The sequence below is a fragment of the Macaca fascicularis genome, chromosome 1 (assembly GCF_037993035.2).
Source record: "Macaca fascicularis isolate 582-1 chromosome 1, T2T-MFA8v1.1".
Classification (NCBI taxonomy): domain Eukaryota; kingdom Metazoa; phylum Chordata; class Mammalia; order Primates; family Cercopithecidae; genus Macaca; species Macaca fascicularis.
The window spans coordinates 108,419,726-108,439,850 of NC_088375.1; the positions used below are offsets into that span (position 1 = coordinate 108,419,726).

A 20,125-nucleotide genomic window follows, 5' to 3' on the forward strand; every position below is an offset into this window, starting at 1 on the left:
CTCCACCATCAGCCTGGCAGAACTAGATTCCTTGGGCAAGGGAGATGCATACTCAGAGCCAGGTCCTGGATCTGTTTCCCAACTATGGCTCCGTAGCTGTGAGGTCCTCTGGGGAGTGGACTATGAGGAGCAGGGCTACGGATCAGACCTTCAGAGGCCCAGGCCAGAGATGCCCTCTGCTGTCATCCTCCTAAGTGGAGCTTTTACATTCTCTCTCCCTGAGGACCTGTCCTCCAGCACCCTCATCCTCCAGAGCCACATCCCCACCCAGCATTCATCTCACCTGCAAGGACTAAGAGGAGAGTCACTGCTGTCTCTTCCTCCCCTCCAGCCCTTACCTTCATGCTGCCAAGACCGCCCAGGCCTAATGGAATCTGGGAGCAATTGAGGAATGCAGAGTTAGGCTCAAATGCTTACATAAAAGAAAACAGAAAGAAAAGTAAACAATTTGGTTCTTTTTTTTTTTTTTTTTTTTTTTTTCTGTGAGATGGAGTCTTGCTCTGTTGCCCAAGCTGGAGAGCAGTGGCACGATCTTGGCTCACTGCAACCTCCGCTTCCTGGGTTCAAGCACTTCTCTTGCCTCAACCTCCCGAGTAGCTGGGATTACAGGCACAGGTCACCACACCTGGATAATTTTTGTATTTTTAGTAGAGAGACAGGATTTCGCCACTTTGGTCAGACTGGTCTCAAACTCTTGACTTCAGGTGATCAGCCCTCCTCGGCCACCCAAAGAGCTGGTATTACAGACGTGAGCCACCATGCCCGGCCTAGTTCTGAAAGAAGAGGAGTGTCCCCAGAGAGCCTCCAGGTACTTCATTCTTCCCTTCCTCTTTTCCAGAGGCAACAAGGCTGTGACTATGGCCCTAGAGCTAGGCAAAACCCAGTTCACCAAATCCAGGCCTGAAGTCTCTCACTCCCAGACCAGGGGGCAGAGTTATTCTCCCTGTTTCCTCATCCCCTTGCCTTTTTCTTCGTCCTTTCCATCTGGGGCCAAGGAAACTGAGGGAAGATTGAAAACCCGCAAGACAACCCACTTGGTGTAGGCTTAAAAAGCTCACACCGTGGGTACAATAAACTAAAAAAGAAAGGTAATAAATTAAAATGAAAATTCATACTATGTCATATCCATCAAGATGGCTATTACCAAAACAAGAGAACAAACAGAAAATAGCAAATGTTGACAAGGATGTGGAGAAATTAGGACTTGTACCCTGTTGGTGGGAATGTAAAATAATGTAGTCACTATGAAAGATAGTATAGCAGTTCCTCAGAAAATTAAAAATAAAATTGCCTTACGATCCAGTGATCCCACTTCCAGATATCTATCCATAATAATTGAAATCTGGGATTCACAGAAGTATTTGTATACCCATGTTCATTGCAATACTATTTACTACAAGAAAAATGGTGAAAGCAACCTAAGTGCCCATCCATCCACTGATGAACAAATAAACAAAATATAGTATGTACCTGCAATGGAATATTAGTCAGCCTTGAAGAGGAAGGAGATTATGGCACATGCTACAACTTGGATAAACCTTGAGAACATTATGCTAAGTGGAGTAAGCCAGTCATAAAAGGACAAATACTGTTTTTCTACTTATATGAGCTACCTAGAATCATCAAATTGATAGAGACAGAAATGGTGGTTGCTAGGGGCTAGAAGGAGCAAGGAATGAGGAGTTATTATTTAATGGATGAAGATTTAATTCAGCAAGATGAGTTCTGTGGACAGATGGTGGTGCTGGTAGCAAAACAATGTGAATGTACTTAATGCCATTGAACTGAATGCTTAAATATGGTGAAGATGGTAAATTTCATGTTACATGTGTTTTATTATCACAATTTAAAATAGCAACAATAAAAACCTCATCTCAGCAAGTCAAGAAATAAAAGCAGGAATGACTCAGGACTCAGGCAGTGAGTACATGATGATCTTTATTGTCACGTGGCCTCCTCTCACCTCAGTTCCTACAGTTGAGCATCAGGACAGAACATGGTTCAAGTTACCAACCCACAAGCCTTGCTAAGCAGCAGCCAGCCCCAGGATAGACACTGAGATTTAGAGATTCTCTGACTCCACTCAGTTGGGAGTTTAGAACCTAGTTGGGCAGATAAGAAAGATATGCCTGCAAAGTGAAATAACAATTCAAGAGATATCACCAGGCAGTTACCAAGTAGTGCGGAGGATGCAGTGAAAGATGGGTTGGATTTCAGAAGCTGGGGAGGAGAAGAGAAGTGGTCCAGGAAGAGGGGGGAAGAGTGAGCAGAGGCTTGGAGGCAGGGTCATCTAAGGTATGGCCCAGGAAACACCCAAGCTGTGCCCGATGGCCAGACTGGTCTGGCTAGAGCTGAGGATGTGTACAGGCGAGGAGTGACACGTGAGGCTGGAGAGGCATCTGAAACCCAGGTGTGAATCTTTGGATGATAGACAAAGGAGTCTGGACATCACCTTTGTAATAGGGAGTCTCTGAATATCTCTGGAGAGATTCAAACAAGAGTGCACTGGAAATTGTGGAACAGGAGGAACAACATTTTCAGAGGCAGGAGACAGGGTTGTGTCAGTCACCTTTCCTTTAAAAATAAGCACTCTTTGCTTCCCCTTTCACTCCAGCATAGGCATTGCCTTGGTCTCCATGGCCATCCTGACCCCTCCTCTCTGGAAACACATCACCAGGCCCACAGCCAGCACCACTCTTTTGCCCCTGGTTATAACTGGATGGGCCACAGTAGGGAGCTTCGGTGTCTAGGCGGTGTGGACTAGACTCATGACAGCCTATGTCTCCTGAGTATGGAACTGGATTTAGGCCCCAGCACGGACTGGGGCTGCGCCAAGGCTGCCTGCAGGGCTCTGGGCTTGGGCAGGGGGCTGGCAGGGGAATTGGCTCTGGCCGTGGACGAGGCTCTGGGTGCTCACAGGGCTGCAGGTGTGGACGTGGCTCTGGAATCTCACACTGCGCTGGGCGAGGACGGGGAACTGGCCGCGGTGTTGGACGTGGTGCTGGAAGTGGTTCCGGATACAAACAAGGTTCTGAACGTTGTCGTGGTAGAGGACGCGGGCGTGGTTCTGGACTTATGCATGGTTCTGGGAGCAGACGTGGAAGTGGAGCAGGAGGTGGACATCGCTGCAGTGGTGACTCTGGACGCTGGTCAAGACGCCGTGGTGGACAGAAGCTTGGGAGCGGACGTGGCTCTACGTGTGGCCTCAGCTCGGGGCAGGAGGTGCCCCAGGAGGGCTGCGGGCCACAGCTCCGGGAGCGGCGTCTGATGGGAGGAATCTCAACAGGACACCTCTGTGGGGGAACCTGCCTGGGGCAGCACGGGGAGGAAATCTCGATTCGGCACTTGGGGCCACGTCTCTGAGAGCAACTTGAAATGGGTTGTCGAGGACAGCGACTGTTATAGATGGGTTCAGAACGGCGGGGTGGGGTGCAGTAGTTAGGAAAACCTTCAGAGGGTCTTAATGGCAGGTAGCTGCTGGAGCAGGGCTCAAAACGTCTTGGGGGGGAACAGCTGCGGGGAAAAAGCTGCAGCCGCCGAGGAGGAGGAAGGCATCGGCTGGTGCTCCGAGAGCGGTGCTGTTCAGTGAAGCTCCCATAGGAGCCCTGGGTCTGGCATTGGGGCACACAGGGGCTAAAAGAAGCCCGGGACCGATACTGAGGGACACAGCTGCTGTAGGAAGGCCTCGACTGGAACTGGGGGGTGTAGCTGTTGTAGGCAGCCCTTGACTGAAACTGGGGGCCACAACTGCTGTAGGAGCCTTGATACTGGCACTGGGTGGAGAACCTTCCCTGAGTCTGGCACACTGCAGGACGCCCTCTATACATCTGGACAGGCTGAGGAGCTGGACAGGGTACATAGTTCTGGACTGGGCATTCTACATAACAAGTTTCTGTATAACAAACTGGAGCACATTCTACGAAGCAAGTCTGAACAGGCTGTGAGGCTTCGCACTGCACGTAGGACACCTCAGATTGGCATGGAGCCTGGCTTTGAACAGAGGAAGTTTGAGATTGGGATGCAGCCTGGCCCTTCACCTGGGTGGTCTTAGACTGACATGGAGCCTGGCCTTTCACCTGGTTGGTCTTAGACTGGCACTTCACCTGTGTGGTCTGAGACTGGCATGGAGTCTGGTCTGTCACCTGGCAAACTTGAACTGGGCATGGTGCAGGGCACTCCACAATTTGCATCTCACAAGGGGCTTGAACCACCACTTGGCTCTGGGCAAAGGGGGAGTGAGAAGAGTAGAAGGAGGGACCCTTGACGCAGCACTGTTGGAGCGGCAGGCAGCACTGGATCTGCTGCTGGTCACACATGGTTCTGATGCAGCCAGTCGAGCGTGACCTGAGGGCAGAGAGACCAGGGTCAAGAAGATGAAAGTTGGAGAGGGAGGGCTGGGACCTAGAGGAAGACACCCTTCATTTTCCCTAGCTTTTCCTCCTCCACCCTCAACCTTCACCCAAGTGTCCTGACTTAGTTGGACCCAGGATTAATCTGTTAAACCTGCCCTGAGTCTGTCAAAGGGCTTGATTGTGCACATCCAGGGTTGCAGGTGTCCAGGATCTACCAATGCCCAGAACAAGAGGGCACTGATGACAAAAGGATTCTCTTTTTGTCTCCACACTTTCTCACATCCAATGTGGTCTGAGCAGCCCTACAGGAAGTAGAGATAAAACATGCTCCTAAGGCTGTAGCCCAAAGTGGAAACTCCACTCCCACAGGAGCTAGGATTTACTCATACATGTGCACTGGCAGTATACATACATGTGCAAATATGTAAAAATGTACATATGAGAATAAGCACTCGACACCATCTGCATTCACATAATGTCAAAGCATTCACTGGAAAGTGGGCAGCTCAAACCCAACATTAAATGTTTGTTTCTTTATATTCAATGTTTTTAGATAAATTCATTTAAACATGACACAATGTTCTGAAATAAAGTCATTTAAACATGACACAATGTTTTGTAATAAATTCATTTAAACATGACACGTGCAAAGCTTTCCCATGCAAAACACACCAGCCTTGGAAAGACTCTGACCACCATGGCAACTCGCCCAATCAGGTTGCTGTTGTTAATCACCTGAAGTGTGACAGCCTGCAGGCCTCAGAAATGTTTTTCCCCAGCTCCTCTTAGAGGCAAGGTGGAGTTACCCAAGATGGAGTAAGCCAGAAAGTCCAAGGTTCTTAATCAGAAGACGGACATTCTGCCATACTTAATCATCTATGCAACTGGGGCATTGCAGACCTGACTTGAGGGCTGCAGGCATATACCCTGACACCACGCTTAGCCGGGGAGAGCACAGGGCAGCCTCACTCCACTGCTTGTCCCAGATCCACATGTTTATGTGGATTTGCAGGCAGCCCACTGACCAGCAAAACAAGATCATTTGACAGCAGGCTCATCCAACAAAACGCCTTTCAATAAGCTCCTCAAATGCTCCTGATGAGGGTTCAAACCTTCCATTTTCAATTTATAGAGAATACCTACATATCTATTTCCCTGGGGAAGGTAACCCTTCCACACACAACTTTGCTCATAAGGTGTAAATTGCTAATGTGCCTTTTCCAGAAAGATTATGAGGGGAAATGGTACCTGAGGATAAGGTCAGGGTTATCAAAGGCAAACACACTGAAGTCACAGCCCTAGCTCATCTCATAAACTCCATAGCTATGCTTCTGTCTCCTAAAAGCTCACCAGACTTTTCTCCTCAGGTTGATGCACTCCTTGCCCTCCCCGGCTCCTAGCTTCTCCCTTCTTTGTGCCTCACTACTGTGAACCTGGGCTCCCTCGAACATCACACCCACCCCTATCCCAGGATCCAGTTCCTGGACTCACCCTCCTCACAGGCAAGCAGTCGCTCAGGCTGAGGCATCTGGGAAGAGGGCTGTCTTTATATAAAGGGTTCTGGGTCTGGCTTGGGCCATGAGACAGCTGGTTGGCATCTGCCTGGCGCATCACCCAGGCTGGCATTCCAGCAGCCGGTTCCCTCCCTGTGTACCTGCCCTTGCCGTCACCTACAGAGTATGGGAGTGTCTTGTCTTAGTGTTGAAGTCTCAGGACTATGAAGAGCAGATTCTTGTTTTCTTCCTCCTTCATTACCCTAACAGTTTCTTCTCCATCCCTAGAAGACCTGATGGTCAGGAGATGAGGAGTGGCAAAGGTATCTTCTCTCCTAAAAGATGATTGTATCTGCCAACTTCCACTTTGCTTCAGATTCTTACCAGAGTGATAAAAAAGAGGAAATGTTTTCTAACTTGAAGTAATTTAAGTTACTTCAAAGATAGAGGCAACTCTATAGAAGGATGAGCCCATGGGGTCAGAGGTGAGTCTAACATCCCAGGCCATGTAGTTATAGCTATGCAACCTTTATAACCAACCTGAGTATCAAATTACTCTTCTGCAAAACAGAGATAATTAAATCTTGTTTCTGATTGTTGTGAGGATTAAGGCAATTATTATATTTTTAAAAACCTATCCAAGAATGATGTTTAAAATATCCCAAATACACTCAGGGTAAATGCTGGCCATAAGCTACAGGCACTGCTGAGTCTTGGGTGTCTGCTCCCTCCCCATCCTGAGCTGAGCAAGTGGATGGCTGCACAGCAGGTGCTCAGCCATGCTGCAGAGCAGTATTTGAAGGCAGCACCAGGCAGGTAGTATACTGTGGAGTAACCCTTAAAGGCAGTACAGTGCAGGGCAGAAATAATAATCTGGCACTCTGTGACTCACATAGAGTCAAAATGGACAGCTCTTTATGTTTTCCCTCATAATACTGTCATTAATCATTAGTATTTAAAAATAGGGAGATTTAAGATTCCAGAAATTCAGATTTTCTTCTAAAATGAAGAGATCTAGCACAGTTGAACCTACCTTCCATCATCCTGATTAGCAGCTGCCCACCTTAGATAGGGCATTGCTATAGTTTGGGTGTTTATCCCTTCCAAACCTTATGCTGAAATTTGACCCCTAGTGTTGGAGGTGGAGCCTAACAGGAGATGTTTGGGTTATGGAGGAGGATCCCTTATGACTAGATTAATGCCCTCTCTGGTAGGGGTGGGGGTTAAGGTCTTGCTCTATTTGTTCCTGCAAGAGCTGGTTGTTAAAAAGAGCCTGGCACCTCTCTCGCCCCTCTCCTGCTTCCTCTCTCTTCATGTGATGTCCGCACAGCCTGCTCCCCTTCACTTTCTACCATGAGTGGAGGTAGCCTGAGTCCCTCACCAGAAGCAGATACTGATGCCATGCTTCTTGTTCAGCCTACAGAAATGTGAGCCCAATAAGCCTTATTTTTTTTTCTAAATTATCCGACCTCACATACTCCTTTATAGTGACACATTTGGACTAAGACAGGTAAATATTTTGCCATTCTATAATTCTCCATTATTCTTTTCTATGTCTACAATGTAATTCAAAGTGTACATTTCCTTATGTTATTTCACTTGTGCTTTTATTTTCCTTTGCTAAAATTAAAAGTGAAATAATCCTTCTACCTGGATTATTTCACTCGTTTATATCACCCTTCAACCCCTTTCAACAGAATCTTAAAAGATTCTGACCAAGCTTGTGAGCATAGACTTTAGATTTAGACATGTTTTGGGTTGAATCTGAGCTCTAGTAACTTACTAATGGCATGAAAGCTACTTAGTCTCCATCAGCCTCAGATTGATTATCTACTTCTAAAACGGAAAGGAGGAGAAAGAGGAAGAACAGGGGAGAGAAGAGAAGGAATTAGAAAATATTTTCTCCTACAGAGTGGGACAAAATATTCACACTGAGGATCAAATATCAACATGAGGTTTGGAAGGGATAAACACCCAAACTTTCACAATGCCCTATTAAAGGTGGGCAGCTGCTAGTCAGGATGATAGAAGGTAGGTTCAATTATGCTAGATTTTTCGATTTTAGAAGGAAAGCTGAATTTCTGGAATCTTAAATAAAATCTCCCTATTTTAAATGCTAATGATTAATGACAATATTTTGAAGACAAAACATAAAAAGCTATCCATCTTGACTCTATGTGGCTCACAGAATGCTCATTTGTTACTTCTGCCCTGCACTGTGCTGCCTTCAAGGGCTACTCCTCAGCACTACCTGCCTGGTGCTGCCTTCAAACCCTGCTCTGCAGCACTGGCTGAGCACCTGCTGTGCAGCCATCCACTTGCTCAGCTCAGGATGGGGAGGGAGCAGGCACCCACGACCCAGCTGTACATGTGGCTTATGGCCGTAGGGTTATTATGTTAATTAAATGAGAAAACTAATCTAAAGTACTTAAAACTTAGTTAGCCACTTCAACAGAGTAAACAGACAACCCACAGAGTGGGAGAAAATCTTCACAATTTATATATCCAACAAAGGACTAATATCCAGAATCCACAAGGAACTCAAACAAATTAGCAAGAAAAAAATAAACAATCCCATCAAAAACTTGGCTGAGGACATGAATAGAAAATTCTCAAAAGAAGATATACAAATGGCCGGCAAACATGAAAAAATGCTCAACATCACTAATGACCAGGGAAATGCAAATCAAAACCACAAGGTGATACCACCTTACTCCTCCAAGAATGACCATAATCAAAAAATCAAAAAATAATAGATGTTGGCATGGATGCAGTTAAAAGGGAACACTTCTACACTCCTGGTGGGAATGTAAACTAGTACGGCCACTATGGGAAACAGTGTGGAGATTCCTTAAAGAATTAAAAGTAGAACTACCATTTGATCCAGCAGTCTCATTATTGGGTATCTACTCAGAGAAAAATAAGTCATTATACGAAAAATATACTTGCTCATGTGTGTTTATAGCATGTCAATTTGCAACTGAAAAAAATATGGCACCAACCCAAATGCCCATCCATCAACTAGTGGATAAAGGCACTGTAATATATGTATATGATGGAATACTACTCAGCCATAAAAAAGAATGAATTAATGGCATTCGCAGCAACCTGGAGGGAATTGGAGACTATTATTCTAGGTGAAGTAACTCAGGAATATAAAACTGAACATCGTATGTTCTCACCCATAAGTGGGAGCTAAGGTATGATGATGCAAAGGCGTAAGAATGATACAATGGACTTTGGGGACTGGGGGAAAGGATGGGAAGGGGGTGAGGGATAAAAGACTACAACTTGGGTTCAATGTATACTGCTTGGGTGATGGGTGCACCAAAATCTCACAAATCATCACTAAAGAACTCACTCATGTAACCGTTTCCCAAAAATTCACAGAAATAAAAAATTAAAGAAAATAATAAATAAATCTGACACCTCACAGTTAAAAAAAAAACTTAATTAGCCACTTAGCTGTCTGGACTTTATTTTCCTCATATGAGGATAAAAGTGATAATACTGACTTTACCAGGTTCCCACAAAGATAAAACCAGATAATGGGTATGAAGGTGCTTTGTAACTCATAGTACATATGCCAATTATGTGCATGGAATCTGTCCCAGGGGGATGTCTGCCCAACTCAACATGATCTCAGATTCCTAGTTCTGGATCCCATCACTCATTCCAGAGGAGTCTCCAGATACCATTTAAAACTTGAATAGGATCATAGATTTTCAGAATGTCATGCCAACAAAAACCCCCAGGAATTATCTGGTCCCACCTTGTCATTTTACAAAGGAAGACTATAAATCCCAGAGAGAGGAACCTGTCTAGGGACCTGAAGCTAATGACTGCCTTGAAGGGATTAGATTTCAGGTAGCCCAAGTCCCAGATCAGGACTCTTTCCACTTCTATAGTGATTTCTCTGATCACACACTTTGGCCAAGGTGCTATGAACTTGAATAGCCCTGGGACTATGTTCACTAAGAAGGTAGTCAGGAAAGCCATGAACAACGAAAACTGAGAGCATAGATCAGCTGGCCTCAAGAAAATACAAATTACTGAATCCTAATGGCTACGTCTCTCCCACTCATCTCTTGATAGAGTGTGCACTTTTTGAAGGGATAATCTCTATCTTATTCATCTTTGTATCTCTGTATCCTGATATATAAGCCTGTTGATGGATAGATAGGTGAGTGGAAGGAGGTAGGTATAAAACTGGCCTTGATTCATGTATCCTTAATCACTAGAGAATGACTTGGCATTGTCTCATCTAGAGATCAGAGTACTGCAACGTTTGTTACTTTTTGCTTTTTGCTTCTTATGAAGAGAAATGAAGGATAGGGATGGGGGTAGAAAGAGCCTGAAAGTTAAGTCTTAGAGATGGCAATGAGGTTAGCTGTTAGAGTTGTCAACAATATTTTAGAAACTGATTGTTAAGCTAGAAGCAAATGATTTGACTCCTGAAATTCTTCCTTCTCTTGTGTGTAAGGCTCTAGAATTAAAAAGTTGTCATTGCTTAAAGAACTGGAACAAGTAATGAGATTGTCTAAAGGCAAGGTTAAATATGGCGTATTCTCTTTTTCTCCAGTGAAGTTTAGAACTCTTTCAAAGGCATTCTAATTTGGTGATTTATTCAAACTAAATAATTTATTTAGCTAGTCTTCAGTGTGCCCTTTTAATCTCTGTGAGTCTATATATATTTATAGGTGTTTTGCTTTTTGGCTCAACCAACTCAACGTGGACAAAAATAAATTTTCATCTCCTCCTATACATTTTCTTTTTCCAAAGTCCAGTTTCTGACAATAATCCATTCACAACATTTTTCATTCACCCTGGATGGTTGTTTCACCTTAACTTAACATACAGTCACCACACTATTCATTCTGCTTTGTACTTGCTCTCAAATATACCCCTACTGTTCCCGCCTCTGCCCCTGCTGCATCTAAGGTCTTCATGACTTCCTACATGGTGCGATGATCTCTTAACTGTTTTTTTCTGAGTCCAGTCTTTTCTTCCGTTTAACTTACAAATAGCCACAAGAGTGATTATCCTAAAAATTAAATAAAATTAAAAACAAAACTGATTATGTTATTCACTTTGCTTCCCATTGTCTACTGGAAAATGTTCAAACTCCTAAGCAAGACATACAAATCCTTTCATAAGCTGCCTCAGGTCTACCCTTTCGGCTTTACGTCCTCTCATCATTACTACCTCCCGACCCACCTACCACTCCAGAGAGCATCAAAGGAAGCATGCATATGGCTTTCATTCTCTATGCATTCCTTGATATTTCCCTAAGTCAGATCTTTGCAAATTCTACTTCCTCTGCCTGAAATGCCCTTTCATCTCCTACCCACATGTGGAACTATTGCTCATCATCCAAGACAACTACAATGACACTTCCTTTGCAGTGTTCCCTGTCCCCTAAGCCATGACTCAACTCTGAGCTCTGGCAGCAATTCAGACACACCCATCATTGAAGTGATCATGTGTTTTGTGATTATTTACATTCCTGTCTTCTACACCAACTGTGAATTCCTCAGTGAAAATAAGTTTTGGTATGTAAATATTTGTATCCCAGAAAGAGGTGTTGTGCTAATGCTTAGTGTTCAGTTTACCTTGTTGATTAAATATTTCATTTTCATTTTTACAAATATACACATACCCTTACGCATGCTTGTATGCATATAAGCCTAGCATATGTATATCTTATATTGCATTTTATGGATTGATTCATTTTATTATCTATTGAAATATAACAAACAAATAAATGATAATATATAAAGATCATACTAAAAACCACAATGATAGCAAAGAGCTCAGTGAAGATATATACGGATAATATATTGTATATTGCTATATACAATATATGCTATACATATAACTGTAGATAAAAGGATGTACTAAAGGCAGAGACTATCTCCAGAGAGAAGTCATTAATTTTAGTGAAAGATATTGTGGCTATTTAGATAAATGGAGCTATTTAGAAATAGTAATATAGGCTGAAATACATGTGGCTAGAAATATAATAATATAAATCTAGGAATAAATGATAAGTATGTAGTGATTTATAAAATTGGCATGAACTATCAGAAGAGAGCTGAATATAAAGATATTCATAAATTATTAAAATGTAGTTAGAAATAATGGCATACAGGGTAAAAGATGAAGTTTCAAATTTAAATAAATACAGATGTGTAAGTGGAGCAAATTAGAAATGGGCAGATCACATGAAAGAGATTGTGAGGCACAGGAATAGCAGGATACGTTAATTAACAAAAAGATGGAGGCAACTTGGAAAGCACACATAAATCTGGAGATAATTCATTGAGGACTTGCTCTATTACTGTCATTTAGCTAGGGAACTGAATTATGTTAACTTTTAATCTTTCAAATAACCCTGCAGGGTACCTATCACTATCCTTATTTATTAAAAAATGAGAGAACAAAGGTTCAAAGATGAAGTAATTTGTTGTAGATAACAAGCTTGGAAACAGCAGAACCAGGATTTATAGCCAAATGATCTGGTGAGAGAGGCCTCTGAAAGTAGACATATAGTGATATGGAGTTATCTTGAGTTAGAGATACAGAGACGCACTCAATGTTTTATTAAACGATGAGATTATTTTCATGAGTTATGAACCTTTGAGACCCTGAATTTTCATTTGAAAGAATTTAATGATATCTTGATCCTGAGAGCTGGGACATCCATACTTGCCCTCTGCTCCAAAGATAGGTGTTTTCCACAGATTCAAGAAGAATCTTTTCCCTTGTGTCATTTCACAATCTTTCCATTTTAATCTCCCTCCCATCACTGTAATAAACATGTGTCTTGGGACTCATCCCCAACATGAAGGTGGTATTTGTAATCTGAGGTATCTTCCAATATTTCAATATGAATGCTTAGTGCCTTGTGACTTCTACCTTGAAGCATTGAAGAAATCAGGGTTTTACCTGAGTGCTGTTGAGCTTTCCTCCCTAAGCCCAGCTGTGGTAGATCAGACACATATCTCAACTGCATAGTACCTATGTGTCAAGTAGGGTAAAGGTGAAAAATAGTATCACAGGTTTTCATCATACGACTGTTAAGTCGATTAAGAGACAAGGACACCCAAGAGCTGTATCAGGAAGAACAAAGTTGACCAGCCATGGTGACTCATGCCTGTAATCCCAGCATTTTGGGAGGCCAGGGTTGCAGGATTGCTTGAGAGTAGGACTTCAAGACCAGTCTGGGCAACATTGGGGGACCCCTTCTCTACAAAAAATAAAAACATTAGCCATGTGCAGTGACACACGGCTGTAGTCCTGGTTACTTGAGAGGCTGAAGTGGAAGAATCGCTTGAGCCCAGGAGCTCAAGCCTTCAGTGATCAACCACAGCATTTCAGCCTGGGTGACAAAATTAGACCCTGTCTCAAAACCAAAAAAAAAAAAAAAGTAAAATAAAACAAAAAACAAATACATAAAATAAAGAAGAATAAAATTAATACTAGGCAGAGAGGAAGAGTTTGCCAGGGCTGTCTGCAGCCACCTCTAACAGGGGCATTAAAAGATTAAAGAGAAAGCACAACAAGGATAGTGATAGCGAAAACCAAATAGATGCATAGGGAGAGAGGAGAGACTGGAGCTGGGAATGTATAACCAGAGAATGTAGAGAAGCAAGGGAAGTAGAACTATATATCTACCTCAACCCTTCTTCACATTTGCAAATTTGATGTTGCCTCAGTTCAATTAACAGAAATATATGTATATTTCATTAACAGGACAAAAATGAGGGTAGACAAGTTGTACTCCTGCTTGTACAGATAATTTAAGTTTCTATACAGCTCACTATCTTGCAATGCTCATTTTACTTAAACAATAATATTTTAAGCCTAATATGAAGCTAAATCATCCACTTTTTGAAATCATAGGAAACTCTCAGACCATCATCACATTTGGTGAATGGAGAGCCTTGCTTAATCACATCTTGAGTCTCATAGAATGTTAGTAGTATTGCTGGGTTATCAATATCCAATGATCTAGAAAACAGTGAAAGGGGCTCAGTTATTGGCAAGGATACACCAAATGCCAAGTAGTCTTTGATTACTTAGAAGCCTTAAGCTACATCCAACTCCTCAAAATTGCTCCCTATGTAGGTTGGTGCTTCATTCACTTCCATTTCTCAAAATTCTTTCCTCTGCTAAGAACACTCTCTCCTCACTCACCCCTAGTCCCATTGTATGCCAAACTCCTGCCAATATTGTAGGACCTACTGGTATTGCATTTCCATGCTGATGTGTCAGGTTTCTACACTAGATAATGAACCTCTTGATGGCAAAAGACTGTGCCCAGAAGAAAGCTGGCTTTCTAAAAGTGCTCACTAAATGTTTGTTGAATGACATAATAAAACTAGTGATAAGCCCCAGAGGACAATGAAAGTAATTGGTTAGTTGATAGATAACAAGGATGACTTCAGCAGGCATAAGTTGGCTAGAAAAAAGATGACTTTCATGCCTGTAATAACAGCACTTTGGGAGGCTGAGGTAGGCGAATCTCCTGAGGTCAGGAGTTTGAGACCAGCCTGACCAACATGGAGAAGCCCTGTCTCTACTAAAAATACAAAATTAGCTGAGCACGGTGATACATGCCTGTAATCCCAGCTACTCAGAAGGCTGAGGCAGGAGAATCTCTTGAACCCGGGAGGTGTAGTTTGCAGTGAGTCGAGATTGCATCATTGCTCTAAAGTCAATTTATTACTATAAAATTTATTAATTGATGATAAATACACTTTATTACAATAAAGAATACATTAGAAGTTACATGGCCTCCAGCAAAATCACTTGAATTATCTGGGCCTCAGTTGGACTAAATAAATCCTAAAATTACTTCTGGTCCTAATATTAGGTTCAAATTAGAGAGACAAAGATGGAGTTAGAAAAAGAGAGAGAAAGAGAGAAGGAGAGAGAGAGAGAACTATAGATTGAGGAAGAACAATGAAAGAAATAGACATAAAGCTGTGAAAACGGACTATTGTCATTAGACATGCATATAGAAAGATGAGAAGAGAAATTTGTGCAATAAGATTATACAGAGTTGCCTGTAAGAATATACAGACGAAATTAAGATAAAAAATATATGATTCCTCACATCATACACAGAAAGTTACTCAAAATAGATTATATACCTAAATGTAAAAGCTAAAACTATAAAACTCTTAGAAGAAAACATAGGAGTAAAACTTCATGCCATTGGGTTAGGCAATGGTTTTTTAGCTACAATACCAAAAACACAAGTAATAAATTAAAAAATAGAAAAACTGAATTTAATAAAATTAAAAATTTGCAAGTTGCAAATGATACCATTAAAAAGTGAAAAGATGACCCACATAATAAGAGAAAATATTTGCAATTCATATATCTATAAAGGGCCTTTTATCTAGAATGTGTAAAAACTCTTGAGATTCAATAAGAAGAACATAATACAATTTAAAAATGGACAATGGATATGAATAGACAGTTCTCCAAAAAAGATATACAGACAGCCAATAAACACATGAAAAGTTGCTCAACATCCTCGATCATGATGATGGAAATACAAATTAAAACCACAATGACATACCACTTCATACCCACTAGCATTGTTACAGTCAAAAAAAAATAGACAAGAACAAGTGTTGGGGAGGATGTGGAGAAACTGGAATCATTAATACACTGCTGTGGGGATGGACATGGTGCAGTCACTGCGGAAAACAATTTGACAATTCCTCAAATAGTTAAACATAGAGTATTACATGATCCAGTAATCCCACTCCTAGCAAAAATGAAAATTCCATGCAAGCAAAATGAAAACATATACCCACTTAAAAACTTATACATGAATGTTTCAAAGCAGCACTATTCACAATAGCCAAAATGTGAAAACAACCTATGCATCCATCAACTCATGAATGGATAAACAACATGGTTAACCTATATGAGGGAATATTAATTCGCCATGAAGAAGAATAAAATTCTGATACACGCTCCAACGTGGCTGAACCTTGAAAATGTTATGCTCAGTGAAAGAAGTCAATCACAAAAGGCCACATACTGCATGATCCCATTTATATAAAATATCCAGAGTAGGCAAATTTGTAGAGATGGAAAATAGGACTTGGGGTAGTGGGGTGTGACTACTTTGGCTACAGAATTTCTTGGGGTGAGGAAAATATTCTAAAATTAGATTGTAGTGATGATAACACAGCTCTGTGAATACACTAAAAACACTGAGTTGTATACTTTAAATAAACGGATATGTGAATTATCTCAATAAAGATTATATATGTGTGTATACATATGTGCATATACATATATGTTGTATGCATAAGTACATATATATATCCACACACATATGTATACACACATGTCTGTGGGAATATATCTGTAAATCTTGGTGAAACCTAAATTACATTTATGAACCATAGAATCACAAACTCCTTGAGATCCAACCTCTCTGCCATACATAATTCCCTCTAAAAGATGGAATCAGTCTCTGTTTGAACCTCAGTTAGCCATCTTTCCCAAGCGTGCTGGGGATACTAATCACCTACATTGACGTGTTCACAAGATGTCAACCCATAATCCGGGAAAACAGTATATTTTCTTTGGTGATTACTACATTTTAAAGGTCTTCCCTGTTAATAGTCATTATCTCACACACTCTACTTGGAACAGAAAAGATCTTAGTTTATGAAGTGGAGCTTATTCAGTCTAGTTCACTCAACACATATTTACAGATCACCTACCAGGTTCCTCACATTGGATTAAGAATAGTCACCATCATTTATTCCACAAGCACTCCCTGACCATGTATTCACAGCATCTTCCCACAGGGACCTTACAGTCTAATAAGGAAAGCACAAAGATACACAGACAAGGTACTACCTTCCAAAGATTTTACCATCTGCTCTGGAGAAACAGCCACGCATGTCAAGCAGTGAGTGAGAGGATGGTCTGTGAATCTCCAGTTATGAAGTTGGGTAGCCCACAGCATAAAACGGCCAATGTGTGGGGTAGGATTTCCAGATTTAGCAAATAAAAACACAAGATTCAGATAAATTTGAATTTTAGGTAGACTACAAAATTTTTTAGTGTATATGTGTCCATGGGATATGAAGAGTTAAGAGAGATATTTCAATACTAGTAATGATGAAAGGATGATGGTGATAATACTAAGGATACTGATTCAATCATTCATTCATTCATGCAAGTATTCACTCAGCAAATATTTATTAAGCATTTACTATGTAAGAAGCACCGTGCTATGCCCTGTGGAGACAGTGGTAAGATATGCAAACTATTAAATACAATTCCAGTGCCGAATGAGCTTTTGGTCAGCAGGACAAACCCAAGGGTCACAGAGACAAATAGCCAATGCTAACCTTGATTACTGTTTGGCAGGAGAAGTCCACAGAGCAGCAAAAGCTCCCTAGTGCTGGGTGCACAGAACAGGGGAGAGCTAACTGGGCCAGGGAGGGCTTTCCTGAATGAGCGGCTATGGGGCTGGGATCTGAAGGAAAAGTAGGAGCAAAGGAGTGGGAAGAGCATGCTAGAAAGGGAACTCCATGTGCAAGAGGAGTGTGTGTGGGGCAGGAGGGATCATGGCATCTTCACAGAACTGAAAGCAGCCAGTGTGGTGACAGCAGGAGAAGGGGCCAGTTGGTGCCTGGTTTTAAGAACCAGGTCTATGTCCTTAGACTGATAGCAACTGTTTTAGGTGGAGTTGTGATAGGACCAGTCTCCGGCTGCCCTGTGAGGGATGGTGTTGGGAAGTTGAGCAGAAGCAGAGAGACAGGGATGGAGACTATTTGTTTCAACACAGGAAATGAATCACTGACCCTATACTAGCACTAGGCACCATCAGACATAATACTCTCTTGTTTGAATCTCAAGAAGCAAAAACCGCAGTTAGGAGGCTGAGTGTCCCAAAGAAACAGCAAGGTCTCCAAATCAGACACATCTGCACTTATCCTGTTGCTTCCCTCCAGCCAACCGTGTGTCACACCAAGTCACGTGCTCTCTCTGAGCCTTTTTAGTTTCATCATACATACAGTGTAAACAATAGCTGCCTCATAGGTGGTTGTAAAGGCTAAAGAAAAGATATGTGAAGAGTCAAGCCATGAATAAGCCCTCAATAAAGGTAATTATCATTATTGCCATTATATTATTATTATTGCTTAATTATAGCCATTTTTGTTACATCATGATGCCACCTAGTGGAAAAATACTCATTTCTGAAACAGCTTACAATGAGCCAGAATTATTTGGAGTATGAAATCACATAGGCTGATTATGTGACATGAGGTGTGATGGGAAGGGAAACAGACTGGAGCTTCGGGCTAAGGTCCCAGTGGGCACTCCACATCTCTGTCTTCATCTTTCAATTCTGTTTGTTTTGTTTTTCTTGTTTATTTATCAAAGAATGCTATAAAAATACAACGGAATAAATACTACAATTTTCTCTAAATTAAAATGTCAACATAAGCATAGGAGCGTCTTCCCCTTGACAAATGTGGCATTTCTATTCCCTAACCCTGGGACTGGCAGAAGGGAAGCAAGTACTATTTCCAGATTACATGATGAGGTCACTCTGAGGTTGTCTGGACAAAGCAGTGTGTTTTCTGGGATGTCTGGAGACTGAGTTGGGCCATCTTTCCTGGAAAACACTAATCAGCTTGGAGGAGCAGGGTTACTGGGGAGGCAGTATGTGTGTGTGAGGATCAAGAACAAGGAGCAGGTGGTACTGGAAGAAGAAATTTTATGTGATTTAGGATCTGATGTTCCACAGAGGGGTTTTGCATGGGCATGAGGTTAGGAGCTCAGGGAGTGTGTACAGAACACAAGGTTGAGTCCTCTGAGAAGAGTTTGTCTTAGCATCTCTAACACCACAAGGGAAGAAAGAATGTGAGGGGAGGAAAACTCAGAAAGGGAGGTCCGTGTTTAGTTGGGTCCTCCCATCACTGCTCCTCTGCAGAAAGGGCCCAGGTCAGCAGCAGCCCCTAGAGCTGTGGCAGCAGCCAGATCCCTTAGTGGGCTCACACTCACAGCAGTCAGGGTTCTAGGTCTGGTGTCAGCGGAACAGACGGCCTGTGGTGGCTCAGTCGGCAGCCACCAATCAGAGCTGTAGCAGTCCCCAGAGCTGGGGCCACAGCAGCCCCCGGAGCTGACACTGCAGCAGAAAAAGACTGGAGGGACACATGGGGCAGGGCACTGGGGTGCCTCACTTAGAAGTGAAACATTTGGAGGGCACTGGAAAAGGGGCTGGCACTGCTGCTGTTTTTAACGGCAAGACATGTTGGGAAAGGTTCAGTCAACCTGAAATTAAAATAAAAAAGAAATCAGTGCACAATTATCAAGGACTATTTTGTTTTCTCCTGGATTTCATAGAAACCTACCACCTACAAAAAGCTGGTTCGTGAACTAACTTCTACAAAGGAATTTGGAAACCGATTTGGAGGAAAGTAAGTCTAATAAATACTCTCCCTGACTTCAGTCCACTTTGCCTCTGCTGAAGTATTCTGGCCTTCTCCCTCCATGCCCTTCAAAGTCAGCCCTACATAAGCCTTCTTATCCCCAAGGGAAACAAGGTAGTTTAGTCATTTTCTGACTCCTAATCTCAGGGATTTCTGGTGGGAGGATGACATTTCCAAGAACATTCATTTTTTCAGGTAAATAAATTGGAAGACAGTACTACTAAAAACCACAATGCCTGTAGGTTTCAGCATCCTTCCCCTCCTCCCTGGCCCCCAGTGATGCCTTCCTCTTTGCCTGCCTTCTTCTGTTCCTCTTTTCATACAGTCCTATTACCCCTGGAGCTGTCTTTGCCAGGCACTCACATGGCTCAGTGGAGGATGCAGGAGCTGTCAGTAATAGTTGACAAGGCTGAGGACTGAGAAGCCCTGCACTGGAGCCCTTCTGTCCTGGGCCTGGTGTCTCCCTGGGAGTGAGGCACAGCCGGCGTGTGCAGAACAGTCACTTTCACAACCTGGGAGCAGGATGACTCTTGTCACACTCCTAGCCCTGAGGCTCCAGGATCTCCCCGGACAGAGGCCAAGAAGAATCTCAGGAACCAGAGATGACCCAGGTGTCTGCTCCACGGGCCTGCTGCGAGCCAGCCATTCCACCTTCATGCATTCACTCATCCATTAATTCTGTAAATATGTATTATCTGTCTTGGGCTTTGGTTTTGTAAGATGCTCTTGTCATAAATATGAGCCAAGTTGCCTTGAGGACATAAACGTAAACAACGCACTATGAAACATTCTATTA

At 42.5% G+C, this 20,125-nt stretch overlaps 1 protein-coding gene across 1 annotated transcript; it reads right to left on the reverse strand.

Moving 5' to 3' along the window:
* Positions 1 to 1,920: 1,920 nt before the first annotated feature.
* Positions 1,921 to 4,345, reverse strand: KPRP (keratinocyte proline rich protein). Its single transcript, XM_015453703.4, has one exon. The coding sequence runs from the start codon at positions 4,314 to 4,316 to the stop codon at positions 2,577 to 2,579; it is 1,740 nt and encodes a 579-aa protein (XP_015309189.3). The 5' UTR covers positions 4,317 to 4,345; the 3' UTR covers positions 1,921 to 2,576.
* Between the last annotated feature and the right edge of the window lie 15,780 nt (positions 4,346 to 20,125).